Source organism: Rhinoraja longicauda, chromosome 2, assembly GCF_053455715.1.
Source record: "Rhinoraja longicauda isolate Sanriku21f chromosome 2, sRhiLon1.1, whole genome shotgun sequence".
NCBI lineage: Eukaryota > Metazoa > Chordata > Chondrichthyes > Rajiformes > Arhynchobatidae > Rhinoraja > Rhinoraja longicauda.
In genome coordinates this window covers 4,808,462-4,828,931 of record NC_135954.1, presented here as the reverse complement: position 1 = coordinate 4,828,931, position 20,470 = coordinate 4,808,462, and the positions used below count along the sequence as shown (strand labels likewise).

The 20,470-nt window shown below is 46.1% G+C and overlaps 1 protein-coding gene across 2 annotated transcripts in view; it reads right to left on the bottom strand.

Annotated features, from left to right (window-relative positions):
• The window catches only part of LOC144601838 (androgen-induced gene 1 protein-like), a 50,860-nt gene that overhangs the window by 14,319 nt on the left and 16,071 nt on the right, over positions 1-20,470 (bottom strand). Inside the window, exons 2-3 of one of the 2 annotated variants that reach the window (XM_078414317.1) lie at positions 15,775-15,944; positions 796-912 (exon numbers count right to left, since the gene is read on the bottom strand). In XM_078414317.1, the coding sequence (XP_078270443.1) occupies positions 796-912; positions 15,775-15,930 (273 nt within the window). In that variant the 5' untranslated portion in view covers positions 15,931-15,944. The remainder of the gene's footprint in view (positions 1-795; positions 913-15,774; positions 15,945-20,470) is intronic. The other variant, XM_078414326.1, reaches the window with a different exon arrangement.

Here is a 20,470-nt window from a genome sequence, read left to right as displayed (position 1 = left end):
ATCCATGTACTTTACCAAAATATTTTTAAAATGGTGTTATATCGTGTATGTGGATGTGACAAATAAACTTGACTTGACTTGAGTACTTGCCTCAATCACTTCCTCTGGCAACTCATTCCATACACCCTCTGTGTGGTCTTGTCCCTCAAGTTTAGTTTAGTTTAGTTTAGATACAGCGCGGAAACAGGCCCTTTGGCCCACCGGGTCTGCGCTAAGCAGCGATCCCCACACATTAAAACTATCCTAACCCACGAGGGACGATTTTTACATTTACCAAGCCAATTAACCTACAAACCTGCACGTCTTTGGGGTGTGGGAGGAAACCGAAGAGCTTGGAGAAAATCCACGCAGATCACGGGGAGAACGTGCAAACTCCGTACAGACAGCACTCGGTGGGCCGGAGGGCCTGTTTCCGCGCTGTATCTCTAAACCTCTGATCCTTTATTCTGCAGAGCAACATAAATTTTTTATGAAAAATAAATCCCAGCAGATTTTAATGAGATATACGCCAAGTTTTACTTCAACAAGAAGTATTTTGTCCCTTTCTCTGCAGCATGGGAGATCTAGATGGCAGCAAGGTGGGGCTGGAAGGAAAAGATGAATCAGACATGATGGGCTGAATGGCCTAATTCTGCTTCTATGATTATGAACTTATGAAGACCAGACATGCTGCCTGACCTGCTGAATTACTCCAGCACTTTGTGTCCGTTTGTGTAAACCAGCATCTCCTTATTTCTACTACACATTTTGTAGACGTATGGCAATTCCAGAGTGATGTAAATAGTTTATACTTACAGTACCAACAGGGAAAACCAGAACAGCGAAGAAGAGGTCTCTCAGAGAGAGAATCCATGATGCCGGTTTCTGTATGTCTGACAGGATGCACAGCCCATTGAAAATCATCTGCAGAAACTAGAAAACAATGACAGGAAGTATAAGAAGATAACTGCAGATGCTGGTACAAATCGAAGGTATTTATTCACAGACTGAAGAAGGGTCTCGACCCAAAACGTCACCCATTCCTTCTCTCCCGAGATGCTGCCTGACCTGCTGCGTTACTCCAGCATTTTGTGAACAATGACAGGAATATCCGCTGCGCAACTCTACCGCTGCGCCACCGTGCAGGATTAGAGGATTTCAGCTACTGGGAGAGCTTAGTTCAAAGGTTCAAAGGTCTTTTATTGTCATGTGTACCAATAACTCACGGTAAAAGAGCCATTAGGAGGTAGCGATCATAATATGATAAGTTTTAATCTACAATTTGAGAGAGAGAAGGGAAAACCGGAAGTGTCAGCACTACAGTTGAGCAAAGGGGACGATGGAGGCATGAGGGAGGAGCTGGCCAGAGTTGACTGGAAAGAGACTCTAGCAGGGAAAACTGTGGAAGGGTCTCCACCTAAAACGTCACCCATTCCCTCTCTCCTAGATGCTGCCTGACCTGCTGAGTTACTTCAGCATTTTGTGATACCTAGCAGGGAAGACGGTGGAACAACAATGGCAGGTATTTCTGGGAATGACACAGAAGGTGCAGGATCAGTTCATTCCAAAGAGGAAGAAAAATTCTAAGGGGAGTAAGAGGCGACCGTGGCTGACAAGGGAAGTCCAGAACAGTATAAAAATAAAAGAGAAGAGGTATAACATAGCAAAGATGAGAGGGAAGCCAGAGGATTGGGACTCTTTAAAAGAGCATCAGAAGATAACTAAAAAGGAAATACGGGGAGAAAAGATGAGGTACGAAGGTAGGCTAGCCAAGAATATAAAGGAGGATAGTAAAAGCTTCTTTAGGTACGTGAAGAGGAAAAAAATAGTTAAGACATATGTGGATCCCTTGAAGACAGAAGCAGGTGAATTTATTATGGGGAACAAGGAAATGGCACACGAGTTGAACAGGTTCTTTGGATCTGTCTTCACTAAGGAAGACACAATCTCCCAGATATTTTAGTGGCCAGAGATCCTAGGGTGACGGAGGAACTGAAGGAAATTCACATTAGGCAGGAAATGATGTTGGGTAGACCAATGGGACTGAAGGTTGCTAAATCCCCAGGGCCAGATGGTCTGCATCGGAGGGTACTTAAGGAAGTGGCTCTAGAAATTGTGAGACGCATTGGTGATCATTTTCCAATGTTCTATAGATTCAGGATCAGTTCCTGTGGATTGGAGGGTAGCTAATGTTATCCCACTTTTTCAGAAAGGAGGGAGGGAGAAAACAGGAAATTATTGCCCAGTTAGCCTGACATCAGTGGTGGGGAAGATGCTGGACTCAATTATAAAAGAAGAAATTGCGGAACATTTGGATAGTAGTAACAGGATCGTTCCGAGTCAGCATGGATTTACGATGGGGAAATCATGCTTGACTAATCTTCTGGAATTTTTTGAGAATGTAACTAGGAAAATGGACAAGGGAGAGCCAGTGGATGCAGTGTACCTGGACTTTCAGAAAGCCTTTGATAAGGTCCCACATAAGAGATTAGTGGGCAAAATTAGAGCACATGGTATTGGGGGTAGGGTATGGACGGATAAAAAATTGGTTGGCAGACAGGAAACAAAGAGTAAGATAAATGGGTCCCTTTCAGAATGGCAAGGCTCGGTGCTGAGACTGCAGCTATTTAAAATATATATTTGGGTCTAGTGATCACAATGCCATTAGTTTTAATATCATTATGGAGAAGGTCAAATCTGGACCAAGGGTTGAGATTTTGGATTGGAGAAAGGCTAATTTTGAGGAGATGAGAAAGGATTTAAAAGGAGTGAAATGGAAATTTTTGTTTTATGAAAAGGATATAATAGAGAAATGGAGGATATTTAAAGGTGAAATTTTGAGAGTATAGAGTCTTTATGTCCCTGTTCGGTGGAAAGGAAAGAATAATAATTTGAAAGAGCCGTGGTTTTCCAGGGAGATTGGACACTTGGTTCGGAAAAAGAGGGAGATATACAATAAATATAAGCGGCAGGGAGTAAATGAGGTTCTTGAGGAATATAAAGAATGTAAAAGGAATCTTAAGAAGGAAATTAGAAAAGCGAAAAAAAGATATGAGGCTGCTCTGGCAAGTAATGTAAAAGTAAACCCCAAGGGGTTCTACAGATATGTCAATAGCAAAAGGATAGTGAGGGATAAAATTGGTCCATTAGAGAGTCAGAGTGGTCAGCTATGTGCTGAGCCGGAAGAAATGGGGGAGATATTAAACAATTTCTTTTCTTCGGTATTTACCGAGGAGAAGGATATTGAATTATGTGAGGTAAGCGAAACAAGTAGAGTAGTGATGGAAATTAGGAGGATTAAAGAAGAGGAGGTACGGACACTTTTGAAAAATATAAAAGTGGATAAGTCTCCAGGTCCTGATAGGATATTCCCTAGGACATTGAGGGAAGTTAGTGCAGAAATAGCAGGGGCTATGACGGAAATATTTCAAACGTCATTAGAAACGGGGATGGTGCCGGAAGATTGGCGCATTGTGCATGTTGTGCCCTTGTTTAAAAAAGGTTCTAAAAGTAAACCTAGCAATTATAGACCTATTAGTTTGACGTCTGTGGTGGGAAAATTAATGGAAAAGATACTTAGGGACAATATATATAATTATTTGGATAATCAAGGCCTGATTAGAAACAGTCAACATGGATTTGTGCCTGGAAGGTCATGTTTGACTAATCTTGAATTTTTTGAAGAGGTTACCAGGGAAATTGATAAGGGCAAGGCTGTGGATGTTGTCTATATGGACTTCAGTAAGGCATTTGACAAGGTTCCACATGGAAGGTTGATTAAGAAGGTTAAATCGTTGGGTATTAATAGTGAGGTTGCAAGATGGATTCAACAATGGCTGAATGGGAGATACAAGAGGGTAACGGTTGACAATTGTATGTCAGGTTGGAGGCCAGTGTCTAGTGGAGTACCCCAAGGATCTGTGTTGGGTCCACTGTTGTTTGTCATTTACATTAATGATCTGGATGATGGTGTGGCAAATTGGATTAGTAAATATGCAGATGATACTAAGATAGGTGGAGTAGTTGATAGTGAGGTAGATTTTCAAAGTCTACAGAGAGACTTGGGCCTTTTGGAAGGGTGGGCTGAAAGATGGCAGATGGAGTTTAATGCTGATAAGTGTGAGGTGCTGCATTTTGGTAGGACAAATCAAAATAGGACGTACAGGGTAAATGGTAGGGAATTGAGGAATGCAGTGGAACAGAGGGATCTGGGAATAACTGTGCATTGTTCCCTGAAGGTGGAATCTCATGTGGATAGGGTGGTGAAGAAGGCGTTTGGTATGCTTGCCTTTATAAATCAGAGCATCGAGTATAGAAGTTGGGATGTAATGTTAAAATTGTACAGGGCATTGGTGAGGCCGAATCTGGAGTATGGTGTGCAGTTCTGGTCGCCAAATTATAGGAAGGATGTTGACAAAATGGAGAGGGTACAGAGGAGATTTACTAGAATGTTGCCTGGGTTTCAGCACTTAGGCTACAGAGAGAGGTTGAACAGGTTGGGTCTTTATTCTTTGGAGCGTAGAAGGTTGAGGGGGAACTTGATAGAGGTTTTTAAAATTTTGAGAGGGACGGACAGAGTTGACGTGGGTAGGCTTTTCCCTTTGAGAGTGGGGAAGATTCCAACAAGGGGACATAGCTTCAGAATTGAGGGACAAAGGTTTAGGGGTAACATGAGGGGGAACTTCTTTACTCAGAGGGTGGTGGCTGTATGGAATGGGCTTCCGGTGGAAGTGGTGGAGGCTGGCTCGATTTTATTATTTAAGAGTAAATTGGATAGGTATATGGATAGGAGGGGATTAGAGGGTTATGGTCTGAGTGCAGGTAGATGAGACTAGGTCAGGGAGAATGGTCGGCGTGGACTGGTAGGGCCGGACAGGCCTGTTTCCATGCTGTAGTTGTTATGTGTTATATGTTATATGTTATATTAATGACTTAGATGAAGGGATTAAAAGTAACATTAGCAAATTTGCAGATGTCACAAAGCTGAGTGGCAGTGTGAAGTGTGAGGAGGATGCTATGAGGATGTAGGGTGACTTGGACAGGTTGTGTGAGTGGGCGGATGCATGGCAGATGCAGTTTAATGTGGATAAATGTGAGGTTATCCACTTTGGTGGTAAGAACTGGGCAGATTATTATCTGAATGGTGTCAAGTTAGAAAAAGGGGAAGTAGAACCTGATCTGGGTGTCCTAGTGCATCAGTTACTGAAAGGAAGCATGCAGGTACAGCAGGCAGTGAAGAAAACCAATGGAATGTTGGCCTTCATAACAAGAGGAGTTGAGTATAGGAGCAAAGAGGTCCTTCTGCAGTTGTACAGGGCCCTAGTGAGACCACACCTGGAGTATTGTGTGCAGCTTTGGTCTCCAAATTTGAGGAAGGACATTCTTACTATTGAAGGAGTGCAGCATAGGTTCACGATGTTAATTCCCAGAATGGCGGGACTGTCGTATGTTGAAAGACTGGAGCGACTAGGCTTGTATACACTGGAATTTAGAAGGATGAGAGGGGATCTTATTGCAACATATAAGATTATTAAGGGATTGGACACGCTAAAGGCAGGAAACATGTTTCCGATGTTGGGGGAGTCCCGAACCAGGGGCCAGTGTTTAAGAATAAGGGGTAGGCCATTTAGAACGGAGACGAGGAAAAACTTTTTCACTCAGAGTTGTGAAGCTGTGGAACTCTCTGCCTCAGAAGGCAGTGGAGGCAAATTCTCTGGGTACTTTCCAGAGAGAATTAGATAGAGCTCTTAATAGGATATGAGGAGAAGGCAGGAACGGGATACTGATTGTGGCTCGAAGGGCCGAAAGGCCTACTCCTGCACCTATTGTCTATTGTCTATAATTAAGGTACAGTGATATGCAAATTACCATACAGCCATACTAAAATAGCAAGAAGACACACAACTACATAAAAGTTAACATAAACATCCACCACAGCGAATTCCCCACATTCCTCACTGTGATGGAAGGCAATAAAGATTAATCTTCTTCCCTCATTTTTCTCCCACGGTCGGGGCAGTCGAACCATCCGCAGTCGGGGCGGTGAAGCTCCCGTGTCGGGGCGGTGAAGCCGGGGCGGTGAAGCTCCCGTGTCGGGGCGGTGAAGCTCCTGTGGCTCGGAGTTCCTGATGTCGGTCTCTATCCAGAGATCGCAAGCTCCACAATGTTAAAGACCCACAGGCACCCGCGGTAGAGCTCAGAGGTCGATCCCTGGCAAAGGGATCGCGGGCTCCGTGATGTTAAGTCCGCAGGCTCCTGCGGTGGAGCTCTCGAAATTGGTCTCCAGCAAAGGCCGCCAACTCCTCGATGTTAGGCCGCAGTGCGAACAGAGATACGATACGGAAAGAAAATCGCAACTCCATCAAGGTAAGAGATTTAAAAAAGTTTCCCCCAACCCCCCCTCCCCCTCCCCCCACATAAACAAGCTAAAGAACACTAAAAACATACATTTAAAACATACTTAAAAAACAAGAAGGGACAGACAGACTGTTGGCGAGGCAGCCATTGCTGGTGCCACCTGGTGGAGATACAGTGTGAATACAGGCCCTTTCGGCCACCGAGCCCATTCCAACCAGCGCTAATGTACACTAGCACTATCCTACCCATTGGTGACGATGTACAGTTTTTGATGTACAAGAGTATGGGAGGAAACTGCAGCGCCCGGAGAAAAAACAGGCAGTCACAAGGGAGAACGCACAAACTCCATACAGGCAGCGCCCATCGTGAGGATGGAACCCGGGTCTCTGGTGCTGTAAGGCAGCAACCCTACCGCTGTGCCACTATGCCGCAGGTTGATGGGTAGAGGTTGGGTAGACTTGGTTTGGTTTCTCTAGAACGTCGAAGGTTGAGGGGAAACTTGATAGAAGTGTATAAATGATGAGAGGCATAGAGGGTGTGGACAGAGGGCAGAGCTAGAAGAGGGGGGAAGGTTTAGCGGAGATGTGGGGGGCAAGTTTTGTACACAGAGAGTGGTGGGGGCCTGGAACGTGCTGCCAGGGGTGATGGTGGAGGCAGATATGATAGTGGCGTTTAAGAGGCTTTTAGATAGGCACATGGATATGCAGGGAATAGAGGGATATGGATCATGTGCAGGCAGATGACATCAGTTTAAATTGGCATCATGTTCGGCACAAACGTTGCGGGCTGAAAGGCTCGTTCCTGTGCTGTACTGTTCTCTGTTCTAAGGTGTGGTTTTGGATTCGTACACTTCTTACTTTCCGAAAGAGGCCAAGATTTGGGTGCAGGAAGTCTATTTGAAACATCTGCTTCAGCACTACAGTTTAGTACACCACTTTGCAAAGCAGTCGACAGCGATAAAATAAATGTGGTCGCCAGGGAGACAAGATAGTGAAATGGGCCAAAACTTGACAGAAGGCACATGAAGCAGAGAAGGTCATAAGTGGAATTCTCTGCCACAGAAGGTAGTTGAGGCCAGTTAATTGGCTATATTTAAGAGGGAGTTAGATGTGGCCCTTGTGACTAAAGGGATCAGGGGGTATGGAGCGAAGGCAGGTACAGGTTACTGAGCTGGATGATCAGCCATGATCATATTGAATGGCGGTGCAGGCTCGAAGGGCCGAATGGCCTACTCCTGCACCTTTTTTCTATGTTTCTATAAGGTCATACGTGATAGGTGCAGAATTAGGCCATTTGGCCCATCAAGTCTACTCCGCCATTCAATCGTGGCTAATCTATCTCTCCTTCCTAACCCCATTCTCCTGCCTTCTCCCCATAATACAGAGAATACAGAGCTTTATTTGTCATTCGGTACCGAGGTACCGAACGAAATTACGTTACCAGCAGTCACACAAAAAAAAAAAAAGAACACAAGACACATAACCCCCAACATAAACATCCATCACAGTGACTCCAAACACCCCCTCACTGTGATGGAGGCAACAAAACTTCCGCTCTCTTCCCCACGCCCACGGACAGACAGCTCGTCCCCGACCGACCCGCACAGTCCCCGCAAGAGGATGGAAGTCCCCGCGGCCGAGCCGCACCGGGCGATGTAAAGTCCCGCGGCCGAGCCGCGCCGGGCGATGTTAGGTCCTGCGGCCGAGCCGCGCCGGGCGATGGAAGGCCCCGCGGCCGAGCCGCACCAGTGATGTAATGCCCCGCAGCCGAGCCGCGCCGGGCGATGGAAGGCCCCGCGGCCGAGCCGCACCTGGCGCTGAACCGTCCCACGGCCGTACCGGGCGATGGAAGGCCCCGCGGCTGAGCAGCACCGGGCACTGTTAAGTCCAGCGGCCGAGCCGCACCAGGCGATGGAAGGCCCCGCGTGCGATGGAAGGCTCCGCGGGCGATGGAAGGCCCCGCGGCCGAGCCTCGCCCCGCGCCGCGAGGAAGAGACCTAAAAAAGAAAGGTTTCCCCCACCCCACCCCCCACACCACACACCCCCCCACACATACACAGCCAAAAAAACAAAAACAAAAACCATCCCAACACCGACACACAAAAAAAAAGGAAAAAAGACGAACAGACTGCCAGCGAGCCGCAGCCGTTAGGCGCCCCACCTCTCACCCCCGACACCTGTACTAATCAAGAATCTATCTATCTCTGCCTTAAATATATCAATTGACTTGGCCTCCGCAGCCGTCTGTGGCAATGATTTCCACAGATTCACCACCCTCTGACTAAAGAAATTCCTCTTTATCTCCTTCCTAAAGAACGTCCTTTAATTCTGAGGCTGTGACCTCTGGTCCTAGACGCTCCCACTAGTGGAAACGTCCTCCCCACGTCCACTCTATCCAGGCCTATCGGCCCACTCCTATATCTGTACACTGCGGACGGCTCGATTGTAATCATGTATAGTCTTTCCGTTGACTGGATAGCAGGCAACAAAAACGCTTTTCACCGTACCTCGGTGCACGTGACAATAAACTAAACTAAACTCACTTTTAAATAAAACGTCTGAAGAAGGGTCCTGAAAAAACCGTCACCTACCCAGATGTTCTCCAGAGATGCTGCCTATTAACAGGAAAGCAGACTATTATCTGAATGGTGGCCGATTAGGAAAAGGGGAGATGCAACAAGACCTGGGTGTCGTGGTACACCAGTCATTGAAAGTAGGCATGCAGGTGCAGCAGGCAGTGAAGAAAGCGAATGGTATGTTGGCATTCAGAGCGAGGCTGATTTGAGTATAGGAGCAGGGAGGTTCTGCTGCAGTTGTACAGGGCATTGGTGAGACCATACCTGGAGTATTGCGTATAGTTTTAGACAATAGACAATAGACAATAGGTGCAGGAGTAGGCCATTCAGCCCTTCGAGCCAGCACCGCCATTCAATGCGATCATGGCTGATCACTCTCAATCAGTACCCCGTTCCTGCCTTCTCCCCATACCCCCTCACTCCGCTATCCTTAAGAGCTCTATCCAGCTCTCTCTTGAAAGCATCCAACGAACTGGCCTCCACTGCCTTCTGAGGCAGAGAATTCCACACCTTCACCACTCTCTGACTGAAAAAGTTCTTCCTCATCTCCGTTCTAAATGGCCTACACCTTATTCTTAAACTGTGGCCCCTTGTTCTGGACTCCCCCAACATTGGGAACATGTTTCCTGCCTCTAATGTGTCCAATCCCCTAATTATCTTATATGTTTCAATAAGATCCCCCCTCATCCTTCTAAATTCCAGTGTATACAAGCCTAATTGCTCCAGCCTTTCAACATACGACAGTCCCGCCATTCCGGGAATTAACCTAGTGAACCTACGCTGCATGCCCTCAATAGCAAGAATATCCTTCCTCAAATTTGGAGACCAAAACTGCACACAGTACTCCAGGTGCGGTCTCACCAGGGCCCGGTACAACTGTAGAAGGACCTCTTTGCTCCTATACTCAACTCCTCTTGTTATGAAGGCCAACATTCCATTGGCTTTCTTCACTGCCTGCTGTACCTGCATGCTTCCTTTCAGTGACTGATGCACTAGGACACCCAGATCTCGTTGAACATCCCCTCTTCCTAACTTGACACCATTCAGATAATAATCTGCCTTTCTATTCTTACTTCCAAAGTGAATAACCTCACACTTATCTTCATTAAACTGCATCTGCCATGTATCCGCCCACTCACACAACCTGTCCAAGTCACCCTGCAGCCTTATTGCATCTTCCTCACAATTCACACTACCCCCCCAGCTTAGTATCATCTGCAAATTTGCTAATGGTACTTTTAATCCCTTCATCTAAGTCATTAATGTATATCGTAAATAGCTGGGGTCCCAGCACCGAACCTTGCGGTACCCCACTGGTCACTGCCTGCCATTCCGAAAGGGACCCATTTATCCCCACTCTTTGCTTTCTGTCTGTCAACCAATTTTCTATCCATGTCAGTACCCTACCCCCAATACCATGTGCTCTAATTTTGCCCACTAATCTCCTATGTGGGACCTTGTCGAAGGCTTTCTGAAAGTCGAGGTACACCACATCCACTGACTCTCCCCTGTCAATTTTCCTAGTTACATCCTCAAAAAATTCCAGTAGATTTGTCAAGCATGATTTCCCCTTCATAAATCCATGCTGACTCGGAATGATCCTGTTACTGCTATCCAAATGCTCTGCAATTTCGTCTTTTATAATTGACTCCAGCATCTTCCCCACCACTGATGTCAGACTAACTGGTCTATAATTACCGTTTTCTCTCTCCCTCCTTTCTTAAAAAGTGGGCTAACATTTGCTATCCTCCAATCCACAGGAACTGATCCTGAATCTATAGAACATTGAAAAATGATCTCCAATGCTTCCACTATTTCTAGAGCCACCTCCTTAAGTACCCTGGGATGCAGACCATCAGGCCCTGGGGATTTATCAGCCTTCAGTCCCATCAGTCTACCCAAAACCATTTCCTGCCTAATGTGGATTTCCTTCAGTTCCTCCATCACCCTAGGTTCTCCGGCCCCTAGAACATTTGGGAGATTGTGTGTATCTTCCTCAGTGAAGACAGATCCAAAGTAACGGTTTAACTCGTCTTCCATTTCTTTGTTCCCCATAATAAATTCCCCTGCTTCTGTCTTCAAGGGACCCACATTTGCCTTGACTATTTTTTTCCTCTTCACGTACCTAAAAAAACTTTTGCTATCCTCCTTTATATTATTGGCTAGTTTACCCTCGTACCTCATCTTTTCTCCCCGTATTGCCTTTTTAGTTAACTTTTGTTGCTCTTTAAAAGAGTCTCAATCCTCTGTCTTCCCACTCTTCTTTGCTATGTTATACTTCCTCTCCTTAATTTTTATGCTGTCCCTGACTTCCCTTGTCAGGCACTGGTGTCTCTTACTCCCCTTAGAGTCTTTCCGCCTCTTTGAGATAAATTGATCCTGCAACCTCTGCATTATTCCCAGGAATACCTGCCATTGCTGTTCTACCGTCTTCCCTGCTAGGGCCTCCTTCCAGTCAATTTTGGCCAGCTCCTGTCTCATGCCTCTGTAATCCCCTTTGCTATACTGTAATACTGACACTTCCGATTTTCCCTTCTGCCTTTCCATTTGCAGAGTAAAACTTATCATGTTGTGATCACTGCCTCCTAATGGCTCTTTTACCTTTAGTCCCCTTATCAGATCAGGATCATTACACAACACTAAATCCAGAATTGCCTTCTCCCTGGTAGGCTCCAGTACAAGCTGTTCTAAGAATCCATCTCGAAGGCACTCTACAAACTCTCTTTCCTGGGGTCCATTTCCAACCTGATTTTCCCAGTCTACCTGCATGTTGAAATCTCCCATAACCACCGTAGCATTACATTTGTGACACGCCAATTTTATCTCCTGATTCAACTTGCACCCTATGTCGAGGCTACTGTTTGGGGGCCTATAGATAACTCCCATTAGGGTCTTTTTACCCTTACAATTCCTCATTTCTATCCATACTGATTCAACATCTCCTGATTCTATGTCACCCCTTGCAATGGTCTCCTAATCTGAGGAAAGACATTCTTCCCATAGAGAGAGTACAGAGAAGGTTCACCAGATTGATTCCTGGGATGGCAGGACTTTCATATGAAAAAAGATTGGATAGACTCGGCTTGTACTCGCTGGAATTTAGAAGATTGAGGGGGGATCTTATAGAAACTTACAAAATTCTTAAGGGGTTGGGCAGGCTAGATGCAGGAAGATTGTTCCCGATGATGGGGAAGTCCAGAACAAGGGGTCACAGTTTAAGTCTGTGGAATTCTCTGCCACAGAAGGTAGTTGAGGCCAGTTCATTGGCTATATTTAAGAGGGAGTTAGATGTGGCCCTTGTGGCTAAAGGGATCAGGATATATGGAGAGAAGGCAGGTATAGGTTACTGAGCTGGATGATCAGCCATGATCATATTGAATGGAGGTGCTGGCTCGAAGGGCCGAATGGCCTACTCCTGCACTTATTTTCTATGTTTCTATGTTTCTATCCCCGAGCTTTGAAGGCAAATTCTCTTGTGGGCAAGCCCCCATTTTGTTGATTTGGGATTGCTTGAAAAATAAACAATCATTTATTTAACCGATAATTAAAATGCAACTAGTTCCCAGCTAACATATCAAAACAGTGCAGGAGTGCAGTCACAATTTAGCCGAGGCAGCCGCATTTGCACACAGCAGGTCATAATGAGTACAGCTTTGAAATGCTCATTGATAAACTATTTGTTTTGGCAGCAGAACGATTACAAAGGACGAGAGCTCTGCGATCAGAATGGGATAAACTTTCTCTGGTGTTTAGAAGGATGAGGGGGGGGATCTTATAGAAACATATAAAATTATGAAAGGACTGGACAAGCTAAATGCAGCAAAAATGTTCCCAATGTTGGGGGAGTCCAGAACCAGGGGCCACACAGTCTTAAGAATAAAGGGGAGGCCATTTAAAACTGAGGTGAGAAAAAACTTTTTCACCCAGAGAGTTGTGAATTTGTGGAATTCTCTGCCACAGAGGGCAGTGGAGGTCAATTCACTGGATGAATTTAAAAGAGAGTTAGGTAGAGCTCTAGGGGCCAGCAGAATCAAGGGATATGGGGAGAAGGCAGGCACGGGTTACTGATTGTGGATGATCAGCCATGATCACAATGAATGGCGGTGCTGGCTTGAAGGGCCAAATGGCCTCCTCCTGCACTATTTTCTATGTTTCTATGAACTAAGTGGAGAAGATGCTGAAGAAACAATTTTATCATCGATTCAGACAAATGTTTGGTGCATTGCGTGCAGTTCTGACTTTTAGACTACAAATACAGTGCGGAAACAGGCCCTTCGGTCTCCTTGCACTAACCGTTAGCCCCTTATTGTGTATCTATACACTATAAATGGCTCGATTGTAATCATGTATTGTCTTTCTGCTGACTGGATCGCACGCAACTAAAGATTTTCAGTGTACCTGGGTACACGTGACAACAACCTAAACTGCAAACCAAGACCTTGCCGACTAGCGATCAGTGACTGAAGAAGGATCCCAAATCCCAACCCGAAGCGTCTCCTATCCATGTTCTCCAGAGATGCTGGCTGACTCGCTGAGATCCTTTAGACCCTAGAATTACAGCGCGGAAACAGGCCCTTCAGCCTACTGAGTCCGCGTCAACCAGTACATCCCAGTATACTAGCACTATCCTATACACTTGGGACATTTTATATTTTTACAAAAGCCAATTAACCTACAAACCTGCATGTCTTTGGAGTGTGGGAGGAAGCCAGAGCACCCAGGGAAAACCCATGCAGGTCACGGGGAGAACGTACAAACTCCGTACAGACAACATCCCTGGTCAGGATCAAACCCAGGTCTCTGGCTCTGGAAGGCAGCAGCTCCTCTGCTATCACACTGTGCTGCATATGATGTATAACCGAACGCAAACACGCAACTAAAAGCTTAAAGCTTGCAAAAGCATCCACACAGAGAGCATCCAGGCATTATGCAAACCAGTACCGGAGTGAATTGTGTAAAGAAATTCAAGCTACAAGCGGCGGTGGAAGCCTTCTTACCACCTTAACACCTTCTCCCAGCTGTTATCAGGCAACTGAAGCATCTTACCACAACCAGAGAGCAGTCCTGAGCTACCATTTACCTCATTGATGACCCTCGGACTATCTTTGATCAGACGTTACTGCCTTTACCTTGCACTAAACATTTTTCCCTTGTCATGTATCTGTACAATGTAAACGGCTCGATTGTAATCATGTATTGTCTTTCCGCTGACTGGTTAGCACGCAACAGATGTTTTTCACTGTACCTCGGTAAACGTGACAATAAACTAAACCGAACTAATGTTTCGCTGTCGCTGAAACCCTCTAATACAAGCATGATTCTGGTAAACCTCTGCACCCTCTACAAAGCCTCCACATCTTTCCTGTTATGGGGCGGAGAGCTGCAAAAATGAATCCTTTGCAACATTCTTCATTGACAGGCTTGGTATTCAAATCACTGCCATGCTATGATGTTCCACTCGCTAAAGATGTCATAACAATGTAAGGGCCAGTGCAGTTAGGTGTAAAGGCATTCCTAATTGAGTAGTTATTGGTGATCGCTGTCAAACAATGTCTTTGGATTTTGGAAGTTGAACTTTTGAAATATGGAAGTTACTTTATTTGGGATATTTTCTGGAAAAAAATTAAATCTCTTTTCTAGGAGCAGAATTAGGCCATCCAGCCCATCAAGTCTACTCCACCATTCAACCATAGTTGATCTATAATTCTCTCCCAACATTCTCTTGCCTTCTCCCCATAACCTCCGACACCCAGAATAATCAAGAACCTGTCACAATCAGTCTGAAGAAAGGTACCGCCCCGAAACGTCACCTATCCATTTTCTCCAGAGATGCTGCCTGACCCGCTGAGTTACTCCAGCACTCTGTGAAACGTCACCTATCCATGTTCTCCAGAGATGCTGCCTGACCCGCTGAGTTACTCCAGCACTCTGTGAAACGTCACCTATCCATGTTCTCCAGAGATGCTGCCTGACCTGCTGAGTTACTCCAGCATTCCATGAAACGTCATCAATCCACGTTCTCCAGAGATGCAGCCTGACCCGCTGAGTTACTCCAGTACTTTGCATCTTTTTTTATAAACCAGGTTCTGTAATTCCATCAACCTCACTCTCTTTCCTTGCTTATTCTTTAGAATTTAGACTTTAGGGATATAGTGTGAATGCAGGCCTTTCGGCCCACCGAGTCTGCCGACCAGCGATCAGCGTACAGCGTACAGTTTAGTTAGTGTCAAGTGTACCGAGGTACAGTGAAAAGTACACTGACACTACCCTACATGCTGGGGACACTTTTCAATTTTGCCATAGCCAATTAAACTACAAACCTGTACGTATTTGGATTAGGGTTAGGGTTAGTCTTTGGAGTGTGAGAGGAAACTGGAGCACCAGAGGAAACCCATGCGGTCACAAGGAAACTCTGTACAGGCAGACAATAGACAATAGGTGCAGGAGTAGGCCATTCGGCCCTTTTAGCCAGCTGTGATCATGGCTGATCATCCACAATCAGTACCCCGTTCCTGCTCTCTCCCCATATTTCTTGACTCCGCTATCATTAAGAGCTCTATCTAACTCTCTCTTGAAAGCATCCAGAGAATTGGCCTCCACTGCCTTCTGGGGCAGAGAATTCCACAGATTCACAACTCTCTGAGTGAAAAATGTTTTTCCTCATCTCCGTTCTAAATGGCTTACCCCTTATTCTTAAACTGTGGCCCCTGGGTCTGGACAGCGCCCGTAGTGAGGACCAAACCCGGGGAGTCGAGTGCTGTTAAGGCAGCAACTCTGCCGCTGCACTTCAGTGCCGCCCCACTGATTGCACATTCTATGATCATTCGCTGAACACAACGACGTAGAGCCAAATAATCACTTACCAAGTTTAGGAAGGTGAGGTACTTCCACTGACCGGCGTACAAGAACACTCCTGTGGGTGCATGGTCGGAGTGAGTGTTGAGGAGCAAATGTACAAGGAGGAGATACCATCCAAAAGAGGTGATATGAAACACTGCAGACACAACTGCTGAAGCCATGCTGGCACCTGAAACTGAGGTCAGAGTTGGAAGCTTTACTCTAATCATATAATCCCATCGGATGATACCACTACCCATGCAGAATGGGGTGAACCAAGAAGCATGACAATTGAAATAAATCAAATAGTTGACGCTAGTTTCAAGCAAATCATTATCTTTTTGCCAATGCTTTTGCTTTACCTGCTTCTCTGGGTGGTTATTAACTAAAATCAGAGTCGTTAACTCTTTGGCAACCCACAAAAAGTGAACATGATTGACAATTGTTAATAGACCAGTCAATGGCATTTTAACGTTAGTACTTGTGCAGTGTAAAGTAGATGTAACATTCAAAGGGTTCATTGTTTGTTGAAATGGGATGCAAAGTACAAAGCACTCACTGTTTGCTAATTATCACCCGGTGCCATTTACATAATATTTCCAAACACAAAAGTAAAGCTTTTTCTAACGCCATTTTACGGTGGAAGTGGAATAACAATTACTTAACACTTGATATTTAACACACAAGGCAATGTGAAATATATTTTGTCCATTAAAAAATTCCCACTGCACCAATGGCTCACTGTTCTGACTTCAACTTGTATTTTAAAACATTATCACGGAAAGGTTGTGACATATCTGCCTGCAGAGTATGGGATTTGGTTGTTTAGTTTAGTTGATCTTATTTTAGTTTAGTTTAGTTTAGAGATACAGCTGAGAAACTGGTCCACAGCGATCCTCATCCACTATCCTATACACTAGGGACAATTTACAATCTTTACCTACAAACCTGTATGTCTTTAGAGTGTGGGAGGAAACCAGACACAGGGAAAGCCAACGCAGTCACGGGGAGAACGTACAAACTCCGTACCGACAGCACCCGCAGTCAGGATCAATCCCGGGTCTCTGGCGATATAAGGCAGCAACTCTACCGCTGCGTCGCCGTGCCGCCTCTTGTCACATGTACCGAGGTACAGTGAATAGCTTTTGTTGTGTGCTATCCTGTCAGTAGAAAGACTATACATGATTCCAATCAGACTGTCCATAGTGTAGATACAGGTTACAGGGAATAATGTTTAGTGCAAGATAATTTCCAGTAAGGTCCGATTAAAGATAGTCCAAGGGTCCCCAATGAGCTGGCTCAGGACCGCTCTCTAGTTGGTGGTAGGATTGTTCAGTTGCCTGCTAACAGCTGGGAAGAAACTGGCCCTTAATCCGGAGATATTCATGTTCACACTTCCGTTCCTTTTGGCTGATGGAGAAGGGAGAACCGGGGTGAGACTGGTCCTTCATTATGCTGCTTCCTCCCACTCCTCCTAATCTCTGGCTTTTGTTCCAACCATCTGCCTATCAAGAAACCCCCCTCGCCTGCACCCATCTCTCACCTGCCACACTTTGCCCTGCCTCTACCACACTCCCCCCCCCCCCATACAATGTCTGAAGAAGGGTCCTGACCCGAAACGTCACCTATCTGTGTTTTCCAGAGAAGCTTAGGGGCGGCAAGGTGGCGCAGCGATGGAGTTGCTGACTCACAACTCCAGAGATTCGGGTTCAATCTTGACCACGGGTGCTGTCTGTACGGAGTTTGCACGTTCTCTCTGAGACCACGTGGGTTTTCCCTGGGTGCTCCGGTTTCCTCCCCCATTCCAAAGATGTGCAGGTTTGCAGGTTAATTGGCATCTGTAAATTGTGTTCTAGTGTACGGGTGATCATGGTCAGCGTGGACGCAGTGGATCGAAGGGCCGGTTTCCATGTTTTATCTCTAAACTAAGCTGCATGACCTGCTGAGTTACTCACGCACTTTGTGTCCTTTTAAGTATTAACCGGCACCAGCAGTTCTTTGTTTCTATGTCTGGATTGCCAGTATCTGCTCTTGCTGTGAACACCTACGTCTGGTGTAGGCTGGATTTCCAGCATGCGTCATATGTGGTGACGTTCAGCAGTTTTATCATCCAAAAAGCAGATAGCGCTGCTACGATTGAGCTAAAGCAATGAAGATCTTCTCCAACCAAATATCAGTGTGGGTCGAAGCAAGTCATTTTCAGATGAAAGCTGCCAAACATGTTGTAGATGTTATCTCATGCAACAATAAGCTACTCAACGATCGTGGAAATGTTGCGAGCGGGCCAGAAATATTTAACTGGATTAGTCACACACACTAGTGGCGCAGCGGTAACGTTTAAAGACTAAAGAAATTCCTCCTCATCTTTCTAAAGGTACATCCTTTTATTCTGAGGCTGTGGCCTCTGGTCCTAATCTCTCCCACTAGTGGAAACATCCTCTCCACATTCACTCTATCCAGGCCTTTCGCTATTCGGTAAGTTTAAATGAGCTCCCCCCCCCGTCAAAGTTCTAAACTCCAGCGAGTACAGGCCCAGTGCCCTCAAACGCTCATCACATGTTAACCCAATCATCCCTGAGATCATTCTCGTAAACCTCCTCTGGACCCTCCCCAACAAGTCCTTCCTCATGTACGGGGCCCAAAACTGCTCACAATACTCCAAATGTGGTCTGGCCAGTGCCTTATAAAGCCTGAGCATTACATCCCTGCCCCATTAATCCCAATTATGCTTGGTCTGAGGCACAGGCAGATGAGTTCAGTTTAACTTGGGATCATGTTCAGCACAAACAGTGTGGGATGCAGGGCCCGTTACTGTGATGTACTGTCCTATATTCAAAAAGAGTCCTTTTGCACAAGGGGGCAGCCTTTCGCTTATGTTGTTCAACTGTGTAACCCTTGGCTTCCCTGGGAGGATCCTACCATCCCTATCCCATGGCATCATTACAATGAATCACGACATTGGCAACTCATGCCAGTAGCTGAGAAAACATGCCAGTTGTATGGTGGTGTGACATTTGCAGGGTTATTTCCTAAGGTGGGACCTGTGAGGAAAGATATTATTAATGTAGATTCAACCTCTAATGCACGTTGGTCCTGAACCAAAGTAATGTCACATGACAGAGTCTACCGGTGCTCTTTAGACCGTAGACTTTAGAGATCCAGCGCGGAAACAGGCCCTTCGGCCCAGCAAGTCCGCGATCACCCCATACACTAACTTACATACACGAAGGACTGAAGCTAATTAACCTACAAACCCGCACGTCTTTGGAGTGTGTGAGGAAAGCGGAGTGCCCAGAGAAAACCCTCGTGGTCACAGTGAGAACGTACAAACTCCATACAGACAGCACCGCTAGTCAGGATCGAACCCAGGTCTCTGGCGCTGTGAGGCAGGAACTCTACTGCTGCGCCACTGTGCTGCCCTTCTAGTGCTGCCACTTATAAAACCTGCAATTGTTTTAAAAAACAGCTTTTTGATGCAACTTAAGTAGGCTGGCAAAGCTATTTAAAGCTGGGGAGCCTGTGTAGACATATGCTGAGCCATTCTGTTATAGAATGCTTTTGCAATGAGCAAGATTTTGACATAAGATTCATTTTTTTATATGGAACATAGGAACAGAAACAGGCCCTTTGCCCCACACTGTATGGAATGAGCTGCCGGAGGAGGTAGTTGAGGCGGGTACTAACGCAATGTTTAAGAAATATTTGGACAGGTACATGGATAGACAATAGACAATAGGTACAGGAGGAGGCCCTTCGGCCCTTTGAGCCAGCACCGCCGTTCAATGTGATCATGGCTGATCATTCTCAATCAGTACCCCGTTCCTGCCTTCTCCCCATACTCCCTGACTCCGCTATCCTTAAGAGCTCTATCTATAGGACTGGTTTAGAGGGAGTAGATTGGACATGTTAGTTGGAATGGGTATTTCCACACTGTATGACTCTATGTTTGTGGCAAACATGATGCTGTGGCAGTCCCTGGATATTAGGCCACTCCTAGGGTCAGTCCCCTCCGCACTTGACGGACAGGAACTGCCCACAGGCTACCCAGGGCTTTCTGGGGAGTGTTCATCCCTTCGGTGGAACTCGTTGTGAGTGGATGCTCACAACCTGCATTAAAGAACTTTCAAAACCTGCCTGGCGTTCAGCCTATTTCTGGCCACGTCCAGGCCACTACATTGGTGACCCCGACGTTCATCACGCGTCGTGATGGACCAGAACAATGCACAACCCGGTCCCGCCGACCTCAAAGCCGTCGCGCTAAAGCTCCCGACTTTGTGGACAGAAGAGCCTGATGTCTGGTTCCAGCAGGCACAGGCACAGTTTGCTGTGCGGGGCGTGACGGTGGATGAAACCAAATATTTCTACGTCGTCGGCGCTCCGGACCAGGCGACTGCGAGGCGAGTTAAACCTTACCTCCGCGCCCCCCCCGGCAGCTAACAAATATGCGGACCTCCAGGCCACTACAATGCCAAGTTTAACTATTCTCCCCCGCCAACACATGATCCATTTCCCGCCATTCCCTGTATATCCATGTGGCAATTGAAAAGCCTATTAAATACCATTATCGTATCTGCCTCCACCACCACCCCCGCCAGCACATTCCAGGCACCCACAACCCTCTGTGTAAAGAAAAACTTGCCCGCGCATCTCCTTTAAACTTTGCCCCTCTATTCCTAAAGCTATGCCTTCCAGTCTTTGACATTCCCACTCTGGCAGAAAGTT